This window comes from Engystomops pustulosus, chromosome 1, assembly GCF_040894005.1.
Source record: "Engystomops pustulosus chromosome 1, aEngPut4.maternal, whole genome shotgun sequence".
In the NCBI taxonomy this organism is placed as follows: domain Eukaryota; kingdom Metazoa; phylum Chordata; class Amphibia; order Anura; family Leptodactylidae; genus Engystomops; species Engystomops pustulosus.
In genome coordinates, this window is record NC_092411.1 from 230,529,737 (window position 1) to 230,551,652 (window position 21,916).

General features: G+C 42.2%; 1 protein-coding gene across 4 annotated transcripts in view; it reads right to left on the bottom strand.

The window, feature by feature from the left end:
• The window catches only part of FNIP2 (folliculin interacting protein 2), a 46,173-nt gene that overhangs the window by 16,549 nt on the left and 7,708 nt on the right, over positions 1–21,916 (bottom strand). For 2 of the 4 annotated variants that reach the window (XM_072120543.1, XM_072120552.1), the window contains exons 2-4: positions 10,266–10,392; positions 4,124–4,255; positions 1,921–2,021 (exon numbers count right to left, since the gene is read on the bottom strand). In XM_072120543.1, the coding sequence (XP_071976644.1) occupies positions 1,921–2,021; positions 4,124–4,255; positions 10,266–10,392 (360 nt within the window). Of the gene's footprint in view, positions 1–1,920; positions 2,022–4,123; positions 4,256–10,265; positions 10,393–13,129; positions 13,580–21,916 lie in introns of those variants that run through there. The other 2 variants (XM_072120534.1, XM_072120560.1) reach the window with 2 other exon arrangements.

A 21,916-nucleotide genomic window follows, 5' to 3' on the forward strand; every position in this document is an offset into this window, starting at 1 on the left:
GGATTAGCTCTAAAAAGGGCTATCCTCACGTCCCATACATCCACCTACCACCCGATCTACCTTTATAGGTAGATTCGTGGTGGTAGGTGCCCTTTAAAGATCAGTAGTGGGTGGGATCTCAAGCTAAAGCCGTATCTGACTGAGGTGACACGATTCCAGCGGTAATAGTAACCCCTTTCTATCCACATCCTGGCATAATCTATAACATGTATAACGTGGTGTAACTAGATGCTTTCCCCATTAATCTTCCATCACATGAGGAGGCAGAACAGAACCCACGACAGGATCATTTCACTGATGTGAATCAGGTCTTTGGTGCCATGGAAACTACACCTAAATATTTGCAGGTGATGTCACTACTTTGCTCTCTGCGTTCTTCCCAGTTTAAGATTAAACACCCCTTTCTGAAAGCAGCTTTACAAAGAATTCTGTAATGAAACGTTCCTGGTTTGAAAAGTGGAAGTACTGCATTAAAACAACCACCCCCCACCCCCAAAAAGTTTAAAAAGTGACGTTAAATACTTGTTAAAAAAAAAAAAAAAAAAAAAAAAAAAGTAAATTCATAGTCATTGTAACTAATACAAATTACACCTCTCAGGGACATAATGTTCAAAAAAGTATTTAACTTTACAGAATAATTTGTGAGCTTTAAAGACACAAAGGCCCCTTCATCAGGCAGGGTCACTGCTTTATTTGCCTGTGAAATGAGCCTGTGTCAATGCTTGCAATATAAAAATGTTTCTTTGTTTAGACAATAAAGAATTCATTAAATCAGGCCTATTTATTATTATTATTATTTTTTTTAATAAATTTGTTTTTACACAAAAGTATTTAAATCACCACAGAATAAGCGTTTGCGCTACACCAGAGGAGATTCACCGTTGCATCTCCTTACTCTCTAGGATCCAGATCTAACACAGGTAACTTATATTATACAGTACTGTATATTAGTTACAATGACCCATCAGCATTTGTGAGGTAGTGAACACGTTTTCTTCCATTTTTGACTGGAGGGTTTGTGATAGAATATAGAATTATTCCACCCGTCCTTGTACTTGAAACACAGCCACTACCAGGGAAGCCTGCGATAGACTTGTGTTACCCGTAGGAGAAAAACTGGGGAGTCAGATATATGGGACCAGGACCCCGAACTAATGACTGCCTGCAGATACTAGAGCCTCACATGTGTGTATTAAATCATTTATAAGCGATTGGAGATTGGATTGGTGGGGTTCCCAGAGAAAATGGGGTTCCATTCTCAATAATGGAGGAGCAGCAGGATGAGTATGTGTCCTGCCACTCCATTCAATAGTATGGGAGCGTCGGAAATTGCTGGCAACACTCAGCGACCTCTGGCACACTCACTGACAGCCTACAGGAGTGACTGAGAAAGTAGAGCAATGTGTTTGGCAATCTCAGACATCTACTACAGAACTGGATGAAGCAGCAGTTGCATGTTTGTCCATAGTGAGAATGGAACCCTGTTCTCAGATACAGATCACCTTGTTATACAGACAGTCCCCTACTTTAGAACAACCGACCCCCAGTTACAAATAGACCTCTGGATGTTGGCAATGTAGTGTACTTTAGACCTAGGCTACAATAAACAGTTATAATAGTTATCAAAGGTGTCTAATGAAACTTTGTTACAACTGGTTCTTATGACAACCCAACATTTTTAAAATCCAATTGTCACCAAAGAGACAAAAAAAAAAAAAAATTGTCTGCATCTACAATTATAAAATATACAGTTTCGACTTACAAATTAAGAACAAACCTACATAACCTATATTGTACATGTAACATCAGGTAGAACAACACCTTTAACAGAGTAAGGCCAAAAAAAATAAAACCAAGCATTATATGCAGAGGAATGTAAAATAGAACAATTCCCAGTAGATCTTGAGTAAGCAAACTTACCGGATTAGGTGAATCTTTAACGTGGAACCTTTGTAACTCATGGCCACAGAGCCAAACATCATCTCCCCCAGCATGTTCACGTCAGATGCTGGCTTTGTGTACTGTGTCAAAAATAACAAAAATATATATTACAAAAAAAAAAAAAAAATGTATGTATTCTACAAGGTTTTTAAAGAATTATCAGCATCTTGCTGCGGTAAGGGCCAATTGCTTTTTATTCTCACAACTGGATGGCTGGACAGGTGCGCCATTCAGGAGTCCAGGGAAGTTGGGTAATAACTCCATTATGAAATTTGTTTTACCATCCATATAAAGTGACTATATAAAGTCACTCAGTCTCTTCCTGAGGCAGCAAATATTTTACCATTTCTTTGTCTCCTCACGGTGTCTATGAGGAATTTAGCAGCAATTCACACTGTAGTGTATTGAACTTGGGTGTTTCCTCACATGTAGTATCCAGGAATATGAAAATATCATAAACCTATTTGTAATAGGTGCTCAATGTTTGTTCAATGACTCACAATCATGAGACCAGAGCACATTGTTTCCTATTCAGTGTAAAGTAATATCAAACTTGGGACCGACTGTATTATGTACTTTACAGAAGTGTGTAACAAATTATAACCAAATTCATACATCACCATTGGACTTGTATAGATTAGAATTTGCACCAAAATCTGAAATTCTCCATTTGCTATATAACTGGGGACATTTTGCAACCAGTAGATAAAGAGAACCTGTCACCATGTTTTTCACAAATACAGGTAGTGACAGGTTCCTATAGAGCCCTAGCAACTATTTTTAGCTAAAAGCAGGGTGTCAGTTTTCCTAAGATCCTCATAAAATTAGAGTTATAATCTTGCCTGGTATTTATGCATCTTTGAAGTGAGTCGAGGGGGCGTGGCCTAATGTCAAGTGACCAGGGTGACATCACAGTTCCTTAGCTACTTAACATTAGCAAACTGTACCCCATGTTCATATCTGACCACATAAAAATCACAGCAGCCTGCATGGACTCCTACTCCTCTCCATGCAGGATGCTGTGATTTCATGTGATTCAATATGCTGTGATTTCATGAGATATATGCTTGGTGTATAGCTTTGATGTCACCCTGGTCACATGACATTACAGCTGCATACAGAGATGGGATGGGGAGGAGCTGCTGGATTCAGCACGAGGAGGCCACGCCCACCTAGACTCGCTGTAGCCATGCTTAGATACCAGGTAAAACTATAAAGTTGAAAATATGGGAATCTTAGGGGAACAACTTTTAGCTAGAAGAAAGGTGTTACTAGGGTGCTATGGGTACCTGTCACTACCTGTATTTGTGAAAAAAAAATGTGGCGACGGGTTCCCTTTAAATTCACTGTGGATATTCCAGCCACACATGGGAAGCATGCACTCCACCAACGTGTGAATTTCTCATTTATATCTAAAGGTGAATTATAGGATTATATAAGATCTTGAATGAATTAGAGACTGGTAAAGGCATTTAATCAACTCAATTAAAGTAAATCTGTCAGGGCACTTTGAGACACTAAACAAAACAGATTATTCAAGTCTAGTCTGGGAAGGTCAGTGGCATCCACCACAGCCTTGACTTTGGGATGGCATGGTCTGAACTCACCAGCACAACACTTTTTACCCAAATTCGCTGCCAGCCAATCTACAGATCCCCATTGGTGGTCCCCTACTTGCAGAGTTAATGAGATATACCATTTGGAGTGTATCATACTATGACCTGACCGTTGCCGCCACACATCAAGGCCCCTGGAATATCTTTGAATGCTTCTCTAAGCTATAGGGATCTCCTTGACTCCACAACTGCATGGTCCTTACTTACTTGATCTGATGCACCCTCACCTCTTAATACTTATCTACTTATTTTGATATATACACCTTTCATTGTTGTGCCCTTATTTTGATTTTGTTGGACTTTTCACACCTTTTGTCTCGAGATTTTTTTTTTTTAAATGCAAACAAAACACACAAACTATCACAGACGTAGGGAAACTTTGCAATTTTGGCAATTTAGTGTTTCAAAGTGTCCTAATTATATCCATCAGCAGCTTGAAGTCTTGCGCCCTCAGTAGTAAAACACAGCATACAAAAACTATGGGGTTTGCACAATATATATGTGTGGATGCAAATTGTAAATACCTCACACTTCAACTAAAATTCACTAAACATCAGAACTCATACCTGGTACTTTGGCAGCTTCTCCCTGGCAGGCTGGGCATATCCCGGTGTTGTGTTTCGGGAGGAGATGGTACATGTTCCACTGCTGCTGGTCTGACAGGGTTTCGATCTGTTTGGAGCTTCTTCTCCAGAGCTCTGTGGGCAGAAATCAATTATTTCATTAAATATTTTATGCAGGTACATACTGTACTATGTGTTGGTACACCTGTGCATACAACGCTTATGTATTTATTCTACATATTCACTTCTGGCAAAAAACCTGTAATACAGTAAACAGTCTATCCCTCAATCTTTACATTGCTTCTGAGGTTACAGGACCTAAAGGATTTTTCTGGTGCTACAATAATGATAACCTCTCCTCAGCTTCTGCTCCCAGCTTCATCCTTTACAGAGGGGCAAAACCAAGTAGAGCAGGGGGTGCCTGGTGCCCACACCCATTTATATGATATTGATGACCAGCCAGAAGGAGAGGCCACACATATTTTAGTTCATAAGATGCTGCATTAAGAGTTTCTAGAAGTTTCAATGGGAATACTGGACCAAGACATGAATGATACAAATCTAAAAGAAACACCCTGCAAGTTGTCAAACATTACTCTCCCTGCAAAGAACACAGGGGGTAATAAACTGCTGAGCTATTCCATTATCAGCTGGTTAATTGCTGAGGCGGTGGATTTTTGTCTTCTTAAGAGAACCCGTCACCACATTTGCACATATATGGCCTGTTCCTATAGAGCCCTATTAACTGACTGACACCCTTCTTGTCACCCGTCCTGCTCAGACCGCCCCTCACATCTAATCCTCCCCATGCCTTGTGCCTCCTTACTGGTCACAGTTCATGTCATGTGACCAGAGTGACATCCCAGGTCCTTTAGCCTCTTAATAATAGCAAACTGCATCCCATACATGTATCTGACCACACAAAATCACAGGAGCCTCCATTGACGTCTACTTCTCTCCATCCTCCATGGAGGCTGCTGTGATTTCATGTAATCACATACAGGGGGTACAGTTTGCTTAGAAGGCTAAAGGACCTGCGATTATGTCACATGTCATGAATGTAACAAGGCATTGTGTAAAAGAATTGACACCATTTCCCATCGGTACATAGAGCTTTATATGTCTGTAGTTGAATATTAGCAGTACAAGGAGGCAGAGCAGTGATTTGAAGAGACAGCTGTCAGAATAATGGTGCGTGGTTTACTGCCAGCCTGAGAGAGAGAAGAGTCACAGATACCAGACACGAGTCAAAGCTAACTTGCATATCAGAAAAACTTCTGTAATTAAGGCACAGGGCCCCACTGGCAGCTAATTTTAGGTGATATGGGGAGGAATTGTAACCCTTGATCAGCAGACATTGTTAGTCAGGGGGTCAAAATCTGGTAAAAGGTCCTCTAAGGCTATGAAGAGGTATAGGGCTCCTGTTGCAGCCAGTCGTCTTACATGAGAGAGGAGGTGCATGGCTGAGCCCCTGGGGCAAATGCCTTCATCCATTTCTCAAATATAAAATGGTGCAGCTACTATTATGTGGTTGTCGCCATTCTATGTGCTTTTTCTAGGTTTATAGATTTTCTTTAGAAGCAGTTTTACATATTACACTAAAAAGGAAAAAAAAATTACACTTTATGTTAGATTTCTGCTATTTGTCTTTAAAATAATCATTAAAAGGGAATTTAAAAAAAAACAAAGACAATCTGTGCAATTGGCAGAGCACAGTCAGGGTCAGCTCCAGGTTTCAGTGGGCCCCTTTGCCATGAACAGTCCCCAGGACAGAATAGCAGTTATATGTATAGGTGAGCAATCATGTGGGGATTGGAGGAGCAGCAGTAGATGGCAGGTTAAGTCATCAGTTTCAGATATAATGAAACTTTTTCCTTTCGATGAATAAATATTCATTCTTTTAGGGAAACGGTAGATTTAACCGACTTAATCCATTCCCGGGGAGGGGGGGGGGGGGGCAGCAATCCAGAATCAAATCTAAACTTCTTAGGATCTATATTTAGATTCTCCACATTGACAATACGTACGAGGCACACAGAGCATTGACATTGAGGTTTCCCCTAGAAAACACACCGGCTATCTGGTTTATTCAATCTTCAATGTGACTATCACTAGGCTATTAAAATGTACATGCAGCAGTCATGTGCCCGACACAATGCACGGACAGGGAAAAACAAAACCATTAACTGTGTCCTCTCTCCAGAGTCGTGTCCATGTACTGACTGTGCAAAATACATTAACCCACTACTGATATCAATCTGCAAACAGTCACATAATAGAGTACACCTAATGCATGACCCCAGACGGGTGGGAACAACTGGGCAGCCCACTCCTAGAACCACATTAAAAGAGAAGAAAATGGTCAGTGCCACCAGCGTAGAGAATGCATCCTCTGAGGGACATTTAACTCCTTCATAACTTCCTTGCAGCTTCATACATCGAATCCCCCATACAGATATACGCACAGCAATTTTATCTCTCCTGGCACCTATAAATGCAATTCTGGTCTACAATTAAAGGGAGTTTCTCCTCTTAATAGTATATGTCTTTGTTTTATAAGGGGCTATAGAAATCAACCATTAAAATCAAGCATGGATAAATCATGCTGCAGATTCACAGGCTGTTACACTGTCTCCCCAACCCCCCTGCTCTTGCTCGACACTTCTCCCTCTGCCTCATGCAATCTCACTGCAGTACAGGAAGTTTCACCACACAGTGGGATTGGGGAAGGGCTCATGCACAGTGTAAAAGCCGGAAAATCTGCAGCACCAAGGAGCTCTGGAAACCACTACACTAGCCTTTCAGGCTCTTTAGAATAATTTAAAATGTTTATATTTTAGAAGGAAGGAGGCCACGGATAACAAATATAAGAAGATTACTACCAGTATGTTGTCAAGCACCTTCCACTTCATGTTTCTTTCATGACATGGCATCATCCAGAAAAGCAACTTTGAATTGAGATTTAAAAAATGGTTATACAAAGTCAAGGGGGGGGGGGGGGGGCGAGGTGGGATTTCCTGAAGTCGGGTGAATGATACCCATCACAAGAGAAGAGGCGTTCCTAGGTGGAGAGATCTTGACATCAGTACTAAACACGTCGCCTACACTTTACATCTCACTTGTAAAAAGATTTTCTGGTTGGTACCCCCTAGTTGCCCATGAAAGAAACATGATCTGGAAAGCATTTAGCAGATTTTGTTTATATGACCCAATTTCTGATAAATAATAATTCCCTCATTTAAGTAGCGCACACAGAACGTGCCAAATCTGCCCCTGTCCCAACTGGGGCTCACAATCCAACACTACAAAACATACTGGAAACTGGAGGACCCGGAGGAAACAGCAAACAGAGAGAACATACAAACTCTGATGACAGGTTGCCTTAAGGTCAATTAAAGCTGGCCAATACATTATTTTCACTATTGCACAGAGCAGGATATACTGTAAAACCTCCAGTAATCTCATTGTGGAGACCTAGGGACCCACATGACCTTGTCATTAGAGATGAAAGTCAGTGACAGAGGCATTAATATTAAACGGCCTGACCCATTTGTGCTCACAAGCAGATGATCAGTCAGACATTGCATGAGCGGCTATTTGGCAGCAGTTCAGGGGATCATGTGATGCTCTTAGGCACGGAGCACACACCCGCATCAGTCACTTAGGTGTTCGCTCACAGATCATCAGCCATCCGCAGCACTACATCTCTTCTGTTACACTGTAGCATCCATTCATCGTTTTTGGCTGGGAAAAATAAATCACTGAACTATTAACAGAATGAAACATTCGTACTTAAGAAGCAGAAGTGTTACTGTATGCGGAACAAGTCACTTCACACAGTGCTGTGAAGTATGATGCAAGGAGCCCCTGTTTGCCGGCAGATACGCAGTGCCAAACTGTCATAATGACGACAATGTGGGCTCTGCTGCTTTGCGGGAAAGCAGTGACTTTTGTATAGGGCAGAGCTCCTGGTGGGTAAGGAGAGAATATATTAAATGTTGCTACATCCTGACTCAAGGACAAACATATGGTTTTGTTCTAAGGAAAATACCGAGTTGAAGTTGAAGGTCAGAAGCAGCATCCAGCAGCAGCCGCATGATGCAATGTATAAAGGACATGGAGCACAGTGTAATCTCTAGAAACTATTTATAAAGGGTCAATTCTACCAAACACTCCATAGCATAGAGAGTAGATATACTGGACACACGTTAGTAGATCCTGGAGATCTAAAGAAAGTTTCTTGAAGTCAATGAAACAGATTGAATAATGCTGTTGAAGACCGTATAACATTCTATACTGTCCAACTACTACACAAATTTATTACAGGGTGTGAGGTTGGATGATAAATCTGGTGCATTTATACATAGAGTGGCGGGTCTAGCTTATTCTGGCCGCAATGTGACAGCTTAAAGGACACCCCCCCCCCCTCCAAAAGCTAAACACCTAGACACCTGTCTTCTTCATCCCAATCCCGGCTCTTCTCTAATCCTGGCGTGTCAAGATCACCTAATAATGTCTGGCGCTTCGGGCTGCAAACTGTGTGACATCACCTCCCTCTCCCACATAATAGCAGCCTAAAGCACCACTGGAGTATGTGTAGGTTATTTTTTAACCTTTTTGTGAGTTGTAGATTTCTATTAAGTCATACACCCTTTCCTAGGTATTCCTTGTTGCACACGTCATACGTGATCATATACATACATGGGGTAGTTAGTGTGTAAAGGACCTTAGATGACATCACCTTGGTCACATGACATTTAGCACTGAATGGTGAGAAGAGACATGGGGACGAGCCTCTGGTCTTAGCCTAGGAGGCCAAGCCCCTTCTGACTGTATGCCAGGTAAGATAAAGTTGGTTTTATGGGGATGTGAGGAAAACCATTTATCTAGAAGTAGGGCGGCATTTAGTTAATAGGGCTCTATGGGAACTTGCCACTAGCTGTATTTGTGAAAAAATGTGGTGACAAGTTCACTTCAAATAACCATTTGCAGAAATTTACCTAACAAACCATCTTCCAGATGTTTCTTTTATGGCCCAGTGTGGTGGCATCATCCAAACAATTTACCAATGAAGTAAAGCTCTCCCAACCTTAGAACAACTGCCCTCTGCTATGAGCTACATTATTTATCAGACTACTGGAAAGCCAGTTTTGATTTCCTTGGATGCAGGGTTGTCACTTACAGTGAATGGAGGGGGAGCTTGACCTCAGTGCCAAAATATCTGCCTCCTAGAATTTATACAACCATTTTCGAAAGTTGATCTTCTGGATGATATAACCATGCTGGCCCATGAAAGGAACAAGGTCTGGAAAATGTTTTAAACTGGTAGTGGTTTATCATGTCAATTTCTGCTGATAGGATCCCTCTAAAAGACGAAGATAAGAATGTGTGCTGCAAAGGAAAATCAAATGCAAGGGTTCATCTCTCCAGTTCTATATCGCAGACCAGCTACCATCATGCCCTGTGAGCGGACACCAGAAGTACAGATAAGGGACTCTGAAGTGATCCTCACCCTCCAGCCTCTAAAGAGAGTCACCTCATGCAAAAGAGCAGAGGAGTCATTTTCTGCATATGACTTAAATAATTTATCATATAGGTTATCAGAAGTGACTCAACCTAAAAACATAATGCTGGAAAGGATCTCTCCTACCCTACCTCAGTGTTCTGGTAGTCTAGTAGCGTAAAAGCTGTTGAGTGTCCCTTTATGTACCACTGGAGAGCCAATCCACCATAATGTTAAATTATACATTTTTTTTTATTATTCAAACCCTAATAAAATGTTGAAAACTCAGATCAAAATCAGATAAAAATCAAGGAAAAGTGGGAATTTAACGGCTTAGATCAATGATACCACAGACTGTACACTAAAGTCTGGTGTTCAGGTCCCAGAGCACTGATGGTAATGGTGTTGAACAGTCACGCTATACAGTGGGTCCTTTGTTAGCTACTTTTTCCTCCTGCTAAACTCACAGCAAGTCTCAGGTGGGGTATCAAGTGACCTTTCTAGAATTCCCTCAGAAGAGAAATCTTGCGAGAAAAGAGTCAGGCTCAGAGGCTGGTGGGCGGGGAGGAGGAGCCTTAACTATATTTGCGTCACTAAAGTTGCTGCACTCTTTCAAGAAGTCTTACATTAAATATAGCTTACCTGTACGTTCTCATCTTTTACTTCTCGCACGGCTTTGGAGTCAAATAAGACTTGTCTACCCCTTCTCTCACAGTCCTGGTAAACAATCAGCCGAATGCAGTTCAAGTCAAACTCAGTACAAGGCCAGCTGTAGGATGAAAAACATGGAGTTTGGTCAGCCAGTCTGGTATTTACATGTCACAGCGTACAGATTACAGAATATACACATATACTGTATATGCACACAGTACTCACAGCCAACACACCAACCAGGCATTGTATCATTTCTCAGGAAAACCCAGTCTCCTGACAGCACTCACCCTTTGTCCTTTAGTTAAAGACATCCACAATATATAACTTACAGTATTATCTATAGTCAAGTTCCTCCTCTTCCATTTTCTTAGAGGACCTGTCACCAGTTTTTATCCCACTAAAATACCACCCTCTGATAGAGGTCCTTTAGGCGTGTTCTCACACAAGAAGGAATTTACATATAAAAAATTATAATCTCGGACAAATACAACTCTTCTCATCTGAAAATGAGACGTTTTAGTGCTGTCACTTAAAACGCGCCTATCTTCTGTTTTATAACTAGAAAAATGATTTGTGTGTCATATTTAAGATCACATAAGGCTTATTGCTTTGTAAGCTACAGAACCAGTGATACAGGCACAGTTGAAAAATGCAAGATCCAGATAAAGCCGCTTTTTTTCATCAGAACTATAAGCTTAATATGAGGAAATTCTTATCTCCAATATAAAAAAAAAAAAAAAAAAAATCCCACAAAAAGCATGTTTCCAGGTACTATAGAACTAAAAGATATCACCTTCTGAAGTGACATTGCCCCAGCAACCACTAAACTTCACATGTTAAAATGAGGTGAAAATCTTCAATTTTGCCAAACTTTGGGGAGAATATCATAATTTTTTTTATTCATGACTTTTTATTTTGAGTGGCAAAATAGATGCAATCACTATAAAGTTAATTGGCCAACAAGATTTACCTGCCCAAACTAACTGCTATGTAATGTAGGACTACATGTCACCCATACCTTTGTATCCATACTCCACCTGCTACTTCTGTGCCAAAACTCCACCCAAACATAACCACCCCCATTTAAAAGTAGCTAATGTTAACATAACCAGCCAAATGTGCCCATTCCCAGGTGGTGAGGAGACAGTAGCAACAAGGAAATACCGTACATAAATATAACCACTTATTCAGGTTGTTGCTAATATTTATACTGTAGTACAGGCGGTCCCCTACTTAACACTTGACTTGCATACGACCCCTAGTTACAAACGGACCTCTGGATATTGGTAATTTATTGTACTTTAGTCCTAGGCTACAATAATCAGCTGTAACAGTTATCATAGTTGTCTGTAATGAAGCTTTAGTGTTATTATTGATTCTTATGACAACCCAACATTTTTAAAATCCAATTGTTGCAGTGACCAAAAAAGTTCTGTCTGGGATTACAATGATAAAATATGCAGTTCAACTTAAGAACAAACCTACAGACCCTATCTTGTATGTAACCCGGGGACTACCTGTATTACAACAAATGATATAGTTGGCAAATCTGACATGGTCTCAGTGAAGGACTTTATAGTGTCAAGTTAACAGAACATGGACAAGGTGGTAGAGAAAGATCTTCTAACGTTAACGTATCAGCAGATTGTCTTCATAATAATAATTTTGCTGTATACTCAATAGCAAAAGCACAAATGTGGATGTAGTGGAAGGGATCATGAACACCTCCCTGACAAGTATCACAGCTGAACCATTCACTCCTACTGAAATCAGGTTACAGCATTACACAAGCAGTAAGTTACTGCTTAAAATGACACGTTGGCACTTAACAGTAAATAAATGGATTTTGGTTGTAGTTCGGGCACTGTCTCTAAAAGGTTCGCCATCACTGGCCTAGGTTGTGGGCAGACATAAAGCTGCTCCTCTGTTCTGCACTGTCTGGGCACTGACTACACTATATGACCCCATATGCACTGCCCGTCAGTACCCAGGCCAACCTAATCCTGCTCGTTCCCATCTTAATAAACCATTCACATGTGTTGCAGTAAAGGGAAAGAAATAAATATTGCTTATTTTATCAATTATGTCCATTCTAAGGGAATGTTGAAGTGCAGAGGATATTCATGGCAAGTCAGGCTTTCAACTGAGGTTGAATTATCTAGTTTCTAGCCAGTTTCATATGGCAGGAGCAGAATAAGCTAAATTGAGGCAAATGTCTTATCAAAGCTAAACTATTTGGACATACACATTACACTACCAGCTGTATATTGTGGTGTCCTGGCAGACAAAGCGGCAGAGGAGGATTGGGAATGTATTTCAATCTTCTGTTCTCTTAATAGACAAGGGGCTGCCCGAGGCTTCTGCTGCCGAAAAGTAGCTGAAGAAAGGGCTGCCGACTCAATCACTTGTAAAATCCATAGGGACATTATAGAGCACTTACATCAACACCCTTTAAAATCTGACATACAATAGGCCCAACCGGTATACACAAAAACATTACATTACAAACACTACAACCTAGGAGGATGACCTTTGCTCACTTACACTTTTCTTCTAGACTATGTGCACACAGAAGAATGTATGTATAAAACACACAGGGAACACAATCCTCCAATGTGTAAGCAAGACCAGGTTTTGAGAATGACCGTTCCCACACTTCCATTGTTACGGCATACTCACTTATGCTGTATACTGAACCTATACCCTATATTCTATGTAATATGCAGGTCATTTCTGTCATAACTTACAGTGTGAGCATTAAAACGACACTACAGATTCTATCCTAATGTATAAGGTTAAATCATCAGCAGTGAAACAAAATCAAAGTAGAATGACCTTTTGGATTCCTTTACCTTGTCTGCGTGTAATAAGAAATATTTGGTGGTCTTGTGCGTTTTCCTTCGGCCGCCCTGCTGTCTGGAGAGGCACACCTGCCTGCCAGCAAGCAACTGGCAATCCACCTGTTCCTGAGCCTTCTTGAGCAGCACCCAGCATAGCTGCTCGATCTCTGAGCACCCCCACACATTCTCTCCACCGAGCCACAAAATAAACAGGGAAAAACTCCTGCAAGGCTTATCCCATCAAATCAGAAACAGGTTCATCTTCAGCATACAGAGATGGCTCCCTGGCAGGGTCTCTGCTTCCCAGGTCCCGTCTCTCCTGCACAGATAACATGTTGGCAGGTAGGACGTGCTGCTTTCCTAATCTCCCAAGCCCCACTATACATTACAGTACTTGCAGGTCACAAGACTCAGGCATATGTTTGGCAGGAGGCAGGGCTGCGCTATAGTGCACTCCCTCTGCAGGAAGACTAACACTGGGCAGCCTGCTAGATGACTGTCATGTGAGAAGTAGTCATCATGTGACAACACAGCAGTCCCTGCCATTGTCTGCACCGTGTGGTTATATAACCTTCCCTGCATGTCTGCACCACACACGCAAAGCAAACCCTTTCATGGCTAGTAGTGACCTGCCTGGAGAGAAAAAGTCCCCATTTAGCCATATTCTGATGTTATAACTAAATAACCCTCATTAAAATGGCCAGGGGCCCTAATATTGTTGTGGGTGTCCCCCGAAAAGCAGTTTAGCCCAATTTACATATTTCTAAAGAAAACATTAGGCAATGGAGGAGCAGCTGGAAAATAAAAACAAAAAAAGAAAAATAAGAGGAATGTGTGGACATAGCCCTATATAACATAGTAATTAGAGCTTGTAGGCAAGTCTTGGTATATCTTAACGAGTGCTTTACTGTACAGGCAGTCCCCGGGTTACATACAAGATAGGGTCTGGAGGTTTGTTCTTAAGTTGAATTTGTATGTAAGTCGAAACTGTATATTTTATAATGGAAGTTCTAGACAATTTTTTTTCTTCTGCCCCGGTGACAATTGGAGTTTCAAAATTTTTGGTGTAATTGGACCAAGAATTATCAATAAAGCTTCATTACAGGCATCTTACAGCTGATCATTGCAGTCTGGGACTATAGTAAAGCATCCAGAGAGCTTCACCAGAGGTCACAGTGGGCAGAGGGGTCCGTCTGTAACTATGGGTTGTCTGTAAGTCGGGTGTCCTTAAGTAGGGGACCGCCTGTACTATAGATGTTGTACAGCAGTAAGGGCTGACAGGCAAAGCCGTTTCTATGAAAGTGGGTGTGACACCTGCCACAGTCGGTAACAGTTCTTTACCTGGGTGCTGCCACCCTGGTTGGATGATCGGCGCCCTCTGATGAAGTCATGCTGAGGGCTGTCATTAGGGAATCTATATTCACGAGATACTGCAACACAGCTGTATTACAGTATATTGTATGAGTGATCAGACCCCCTAAAGGGCCTGAAAAAGTAAAGATAGAGATAGATACCGTATATACTCGTGTATAAGCCGAGTTTTTCAGCACAAAAAATGTGCTGAAAAACGTCCCCTCGGCTTATATACGAGTCAATACGTGTAAAAAAAATAATTAAAAATGGACTAAAAAAATAACTATTTACTCACCCTCCGGTGGCCCCGATGCACAGCGCTGCTCCCCCGATGTCATCGCGGCTCCTCTTCTTGCTTCCGCGCCGTCATTGTTCTTCTCCCGTGCGGCGCCTAGTAGGACGTCAGCAGCAGCGCGTCATACTAGGCGCCACACGGGAGAGAACAGTTGCGGCGCCCAACGCGATGTTAAAGACGACGGCGCGGAAGCAAGAAGAGGAGCCGCGATGACATCGGGGGAGCAGCGCTGCGCCTCGGGACCACCGGAGGGTGAGTAAATTTTTTTTTTTTTTTTTTAAATTCTGGGCTGACTGTATATTACTGGGGGGCAGGCTGGAGTGGCTGTATACTACTGGGGGCTAGGCTGTATACTACTGGGGGGCAGGCTGGAGTGGCTGTATACTACTGGGGGCTAGGCTGTATACTACTGGGGGCTAGGCTGTATACTACTGGGGGCAGGCTGGCTATATACTTGGCTGGGTCTGTGACCAATGCATTTCCCACCCTCGGCTTATACTCGAGTCAATAGGTTTTCCCAGTTTTTGTTGGTAAAATTAGGGGTCTCGGCTTATACGGTAGATATAATATCTATTATTTATTTAATTATATGTTACACACACGGAAAAAGTCTGATCACCCCAAATCCGTTAAAGTATCACTGTGTCCCAAAATGTCCAATCAAATTGTAGAAAAATTCTTTTTGCAGTTTCTGTATACTGCACCCATTTTATATTTTGTTTAAACAGCATAGAGTCAAGGGGGCGCAAGATTCTCTGTGTCAATTATTTTCTCCCCTCAGGAAAAGCTAGCAGTGCAGAAAGGAGATAATGATGACGACAGGGACTCCCACACCCCCATTACTCGATGCAGTATGCTGGCAGCATGCCAGGTAGATGGTTACATACTTACAGGTTAACGACCAGGGCCTTTTTCATTTTTGCCTTTCCATTTTTCACTCCCCACCTTCAATCTATAACTTATTTTTCCCCATGTAAAGAGCTGTACGAGGGCTTGTTTTTTGCATAGCAAATTGCACTTCATAGTGACGGTATTTAGTATTTCATGCTGTATACTGGGAAGCAGAAAAAAAATGAAATTTAAAAAGTTAAATTGATGAAAAAAATGTGTTTGCATCATTATCTTGTAGGCTTGGATTTTACGGCTTTCAACGTACGCCCTAAATGACAAGTCTACTTTTTTCATGAAGTGTATACAGTACTTTATAAAAAATAAAAAACCCCACCTTCATTTTGACATCTTCTGGCGCTAATAACCACTTCATACTTCGGTGTACAGAGCTGTGTGTAGTGTCATTTTTTTTTTTACTTTGGATGACGTTTTCAATGCTACCATTTTTAGGACTATAGGGCCTTTTGATTTAAATTTAATTTTTTTTTTTACTATTTTTCAGACCCCCTAGGGCAGTGATGGCTAACCTATGGCACTGGTGCCACAGGTGGCACTCAGAGCCCTTTCTGTGGGCACTCAGGCCATCACCAGAGATGACTCCAGGTATATTCTTGCAGTCCCAGATACCCCAGGACTTGCTGTTCACAGAGGTATTTTAAAGTGACAGCTGTATCTGGGACTATTTTCTGCTATATTGGTGTCCTCAGGTGCTGGTATCAATGAAAACTGTGACAGAGAAGGGAGTATAAATCACAAATTAAATTTCTGTGTTGGCACTTTGCGATAAATAAGCGGGTCTTTGTTGTAGTTTGGGCACTTGGCCTCTAAAAGGTTTGCCATCACTGCCCTAGGGTATTTTAACCCTAGGTTGTCTAACAGATCCTACCATATACTCTAGGTGCAGGACCATCAATTAAAGTGAAGGGGGCATTCTGAGTCATGAACTGTGAACACCAGGAAAGCTTGAGCTTTAAACGCTCCACCTCCTTGTCTTTATACAACAAGTTTAAACTCACTTCAAAGTTCATTTTTCTGAACCAACCGCAGCCTTGAAAGAAACATGATGGTGTTCACCTACTTGACAACCTACTGGTAGCGGTTTATTAGGTATATATCTTTAAAAGAAAAAAAAATTGTTTTCCACAAGTGTAGCCAGGTTGTCCCTTAGAAACAAGATAGTTGTCATTACATATGACCACCCTGCACTCTGGATGTGGGGGTCACACATGTGCCTGACAGTCTGGTTTCAACGTTCTTTACAAACTCTCGGACATAAGGTGTATAAGGGTTATATTTATGGGAAATAATCTTCACACAGGTTTATTTTTATAACATCCCAATGAAGAAATATGAGATATACTGTATATACTCGAGTATAAGCCGAGTTTTTCAGCGCAAAAAATGTGCTGAAAAACGTCACCTCTGCTTATACACGAGTCATGAGAAAAAAAAACAAACACCTCCCGACACCCCCCGGCAGGTCCTCTTCTATACAGCGATGCTCCGGCATCAGCTCTGTGTCCCTCTGCGCTGTCTGTCACAGGGATCATGATGTTGGCTGCTCGGCACACACTATGATGTCAGCAAGCGGCTTAAGTCACGGTCCCTCGCAGGGATCGTGACTTCAGCCGCGTGCTGACATCATAGTGTGTGCCGGGGGACACGGAGCCGCTTACCGGAGCATCGCGGTATAGAAGAGGATCTGCCGGGGGGGGCGTCGAAATGTGAGTACAGTGTGTTTTTTTTATCCTACAGGAATTATATTGCGGGCAGGCTGTACACACCACAGGGGGGCCGGGCAGGCTGTACACACCACAGGGGGGCCGGGCAGGCTGTACACACCACAGGGGGGCCGGGCAGGCTGTACACACCACAGGGGGGCCGGGCAGGCTGTACACACCACAGGGGGGCCGGGCAGGCTGTACACACCACAGGGGGGCCGGGCAGGCTGTACACACCACAGGGGGGCCGGGCAGGCTGTACACACCACAAGTTAATATACAAAATGTCCACATACATCATATAGCAATAGGATACAACACAGACTACTATTTATAGCAATGTTTGATAGGGTCATTTCTACAAAGCTTCCTTGTGGCATGTACAGCCACAACACAACAGGGATTGCTGACAAAGATCATAAACAATACAGATATAGTCTTGTGACAAGTTTCGAGTCCAGAGGTCAAACTCCTGGCCAGACATCAAGTCTAATGTCTGCATCAGTGTTATCTATGAATGCAATGCCTGAATCTGTGCCTCTATCCCTCCAAATATTGTGCCCAGGTCAGGCTTACAAGGGCGGAAGTGCTGATAAAAGGCACAGGGCCAGGATGGGCTAGTGGTCTGTCCACACATAAGGGAAAATCTCACTCTTCACATTCCTCTATACTCCTATGTCTGGTGCCGTGCATGTGATCTGGGCAGTCAGTTGTTAATAAGTATAGTATCTGCTGTGAACACTGGAATTTATACGTTTTACAACTATATGGTTATTACAAAGCCGGGGAAAGTCCTGTAATGTAATATACATAACATAACCACAGTCTCCATGTCTTGGCAACCAGGAGAGGAATACAAAAAGACATGTGCCTCCTACCTACAGTCAGGTATGATGGGGAGAATGTCATGCTTAGGGACTGTATCAGTGCTGCCGGCTGTGTGCAGCTATGGTTAAAGGGAACCTGTCACCATATTTTTCACAAATACAGTTAGTGACAGGTTCCCATAGAGTGTGGACTCCTCAGCCAAGTCTAGCGGCTGCTCCTTGTCCCATAGCTCTTCTTACCCATCAGCACTTCGTGTCAGGTGACTAGGGTGATGTCATGTTAGGTTCTTTAACCACTAACATTTGCAAAATCTACATGTATACATTGGATTACATGAAATTACAGCATGTTTACATAGAGGCATGGGAAGAAGCCCATGGAGGTATACTTTGATTTCATGGGATCAGATGGATACATGGGGTAGATTTGGCAAATATTAGGGGGTAAAGGACCCTAGATGACATCACCCTGGTCACATGACATGAGGTGCTAAATGATGTTACAGGACTTCAGCAAGGCACTGTGTAAAACATTTGACACAGTATTTCCTACAGAGCTGTATTTGTCTGTAGTTGAATATTGGCAGATCGTCGCGAGGTACTAGTAGCAGTGAGACTTGTCAATCAGGACTAGGGAGGCAGTGCAGTAAACACTGCATATACAGGACTCCATTATTATCATTGCATACATGTTTATAAACTGATTTTTAACATTGAAGTCATGAAAAAGAACTATTTACAGATAAAGGCAATGCTTTTTAATAATATTTTATAAAATATTTATTTAGGGTGGGTTAATTTGAATGGCAAGCTCCCTATGAAGGGAAAGACCCATGTATGCCAACATGGACTATAACATACTGAAGTAGAGTATGGTCCCCCATTCCAGAAAGTGGTCGGCAGGACAGTATTCCAACATAACCACCCCAAACCCAAAATTGAGGGTAAAGGTGCTGCACTGGTCAAGCTGGTCTCCAGACCTAAACCCTATTGAGGACATGATCTACAACACCCACCAGCTCTATGATGTTGTCATGGAGGTGTGACAATCTGTAAAGATCTAGTGAACTTCTTGGCCAAGCGAGTTATGGCAATTCTGGAGAATAATGGTGGACATAATTTGGCCATTTTCACTTTGGGTATACCCTTGTTGCCATTGGTATAAACGTGAATGGCTGTGAGGGCACATCAGATTTACACTGTTATACAAGCCATATGCCGACGACTTGTCTAACTTGGAAAATGTTAGTGTAGGAATAATCTTAGTATGCAGTTTTGCCTTTTTTCTGACATCAAATGGTCACATGTTCCTAACTTTTTGGGTTCAGGAGAATTCTACATACCAGGCCATCAGAAAATGTGCATCTTAGGAACATATACATGCAGTATAGAAGTCAGGTATGATACAGGCCACACACACAAACGATGATTCAGAACCATCCATCCACTATACATACATCAGGATACCTGCTACTACATAAACATACAAAAAACGTCCCCTCCGCCAACTTATAATGGCACATGAAGGGACAAATGAGCACATAATTAATACTGCACTTTGTAATGCTTACACTATGCCTGCTCTCCGCTAACACAGGGACAGTGTTTGCAAACATTACTTGGCCTACTGAAGTGGTTTTACACCACATACTAAATGTATTGTGATACTGCACATACTACTCCCATAGACATAACAGAAGATCACTGATGAGTACGCCACACCATGGCTTCCGCCAACCAAACCAGGCTAGCCAGCACGCCACACCATGGCCTCCGCCAATCAACCAGGCTTGCCCGCATGCCATGTCACGGCCTCCACCAATCAACCAGGCTAGCCAGCACGCCATGCCACGGCCTCCACCAATCAACCAGGCTTGCCCCAGAGAAGACAACCACAGACCACAAAGCATCAAATGTAGATCTGATGAACCTTCAGGACAACACCTAAATAAAAGGTGTGTCAGTACTGAAACACATCTGTAGGTTAATGCAACAGTACTGCATCCACCCCCAGCCTCTGCTGAACATTGACAGAAGCGATTCACTGGCTGCTACCAATTTTCACTCCTCCTCTAGCGTCCACTGGGTAGGGGTTGCAGCATATATATGGCTGCATATGATAAAATATGTGTTGCATACAGTAGTGTAAGTATTCTCATAGACTTCTATGTTGCATAGACAATGGAAATAGTGGAGAAAATAAGACTTTTAAGGTTTTTTGTTTATATGTTGGTAATTATTTTTTCATAAAAGTATTACAAAAATGGTCAATAATAAAAATTAGTATTTATTGTTCCACTATACCAAATTGTAAGACAGATCAAATCAGTCATCCACAAAGCTAACATTGTGGTATATGGAGCTACCATCAAGAGCATAAATAAATGACCAACCCCCTAATGAAACAAGTCCCATAATCTGCTCCATAGTAAGCATCTATTGTAGACCATTTTAGCAGCATGATCATGTAAATGAATGGTATAGGGATTAGAATGTACAGTAAGAAGGCAATAGGCGCACCGAGTCGCACACATGTGGCACCATACATCAGGACATCTATCTTTCCCCGTGTGTACTGCTGCGCACCTGTATGGAGAGGGGAGGGGTCAGCCTTTCTATTCTCCAGCACAAGGACGTAAGACCGCCCGGCTACATAAGTTCGTCTGAATACTCCAAGGCCGGTATCACATTTTTGCGTGCTCATAGATGTAAGAAGTGCCGTGCCACATACCCATCACCATGTTGAGGACATAATAATGATATACAGGCGGTCCCCTACTTAAGAACACCCAACTTACAGACAACCCCTAGTTACAAACGGACCTCTGGATGTTAATAATTTACTGTACTTTAGCCTTTGGCTACAATAAACAGCTATAACAGTTATCAAATGTAAGACATGTGCAGATAGCACCCTAACAGGTGTTCAGCTCACCCCACAATGTGATGGTCCACAGTCCTCTGGAATGAGTCTTGGTGCACGAAAAAAAAGAAAGACGGGTCCCAAATCAGCAAAAGGTACAAGGAATCTCGGCACTCACATGAAGCCACCAGGTTTGGTTTAAATAAATTTCTTCCTCTTTATTCACATCTCCGGAACATGCAGTTACAGCTTAAAAGATTGACGCGTTTCAACGCTTGTGCGTCTTAGTCACTGATCATGACTAAGACGCACAAGCGTCGAAAGGCGTCGATCTTTTAAGCTGTAACTGCATGTTGTTCCGGAGATGTGCTCAGTGATGAGACCCTCACAGATCACAAGAACAGCTTGCGTAGACGAATGGAGCAGACGGCTGCGCATGTCCGTTCTGCGGCATTCATCTCTATGGCAATTACCTTTACAGTCAGCGCACATTCATTCATAGGGTAAGGGATAAAAGGTTCAACACTAGGGGACTAGCAGCACTGGCTTTGTATTGCTTGGACTGGCAGACAAGTCTGGTTTCTGCATTAAAGGAGGTTGACCATCAACACTTATTTATAGATTCTGGGACGATGATCATCTTATATTTGTTATCCATGGCTTCCTTCATTCTAAAAACTACTTTAAAATGATGCTGTGGTGAAGGGGCTGTGGTGGGTGTTTCCAGAGCACCTCAGTGCTGCAGTGTCGCACACTGTTACACAATCAGAATAGCAGATGGTAGAGGTTTATACTCACCTCCCCGTCCCCAGAAATAAGGCTTTTAAAGATATGTAAATGAGCCCAAGG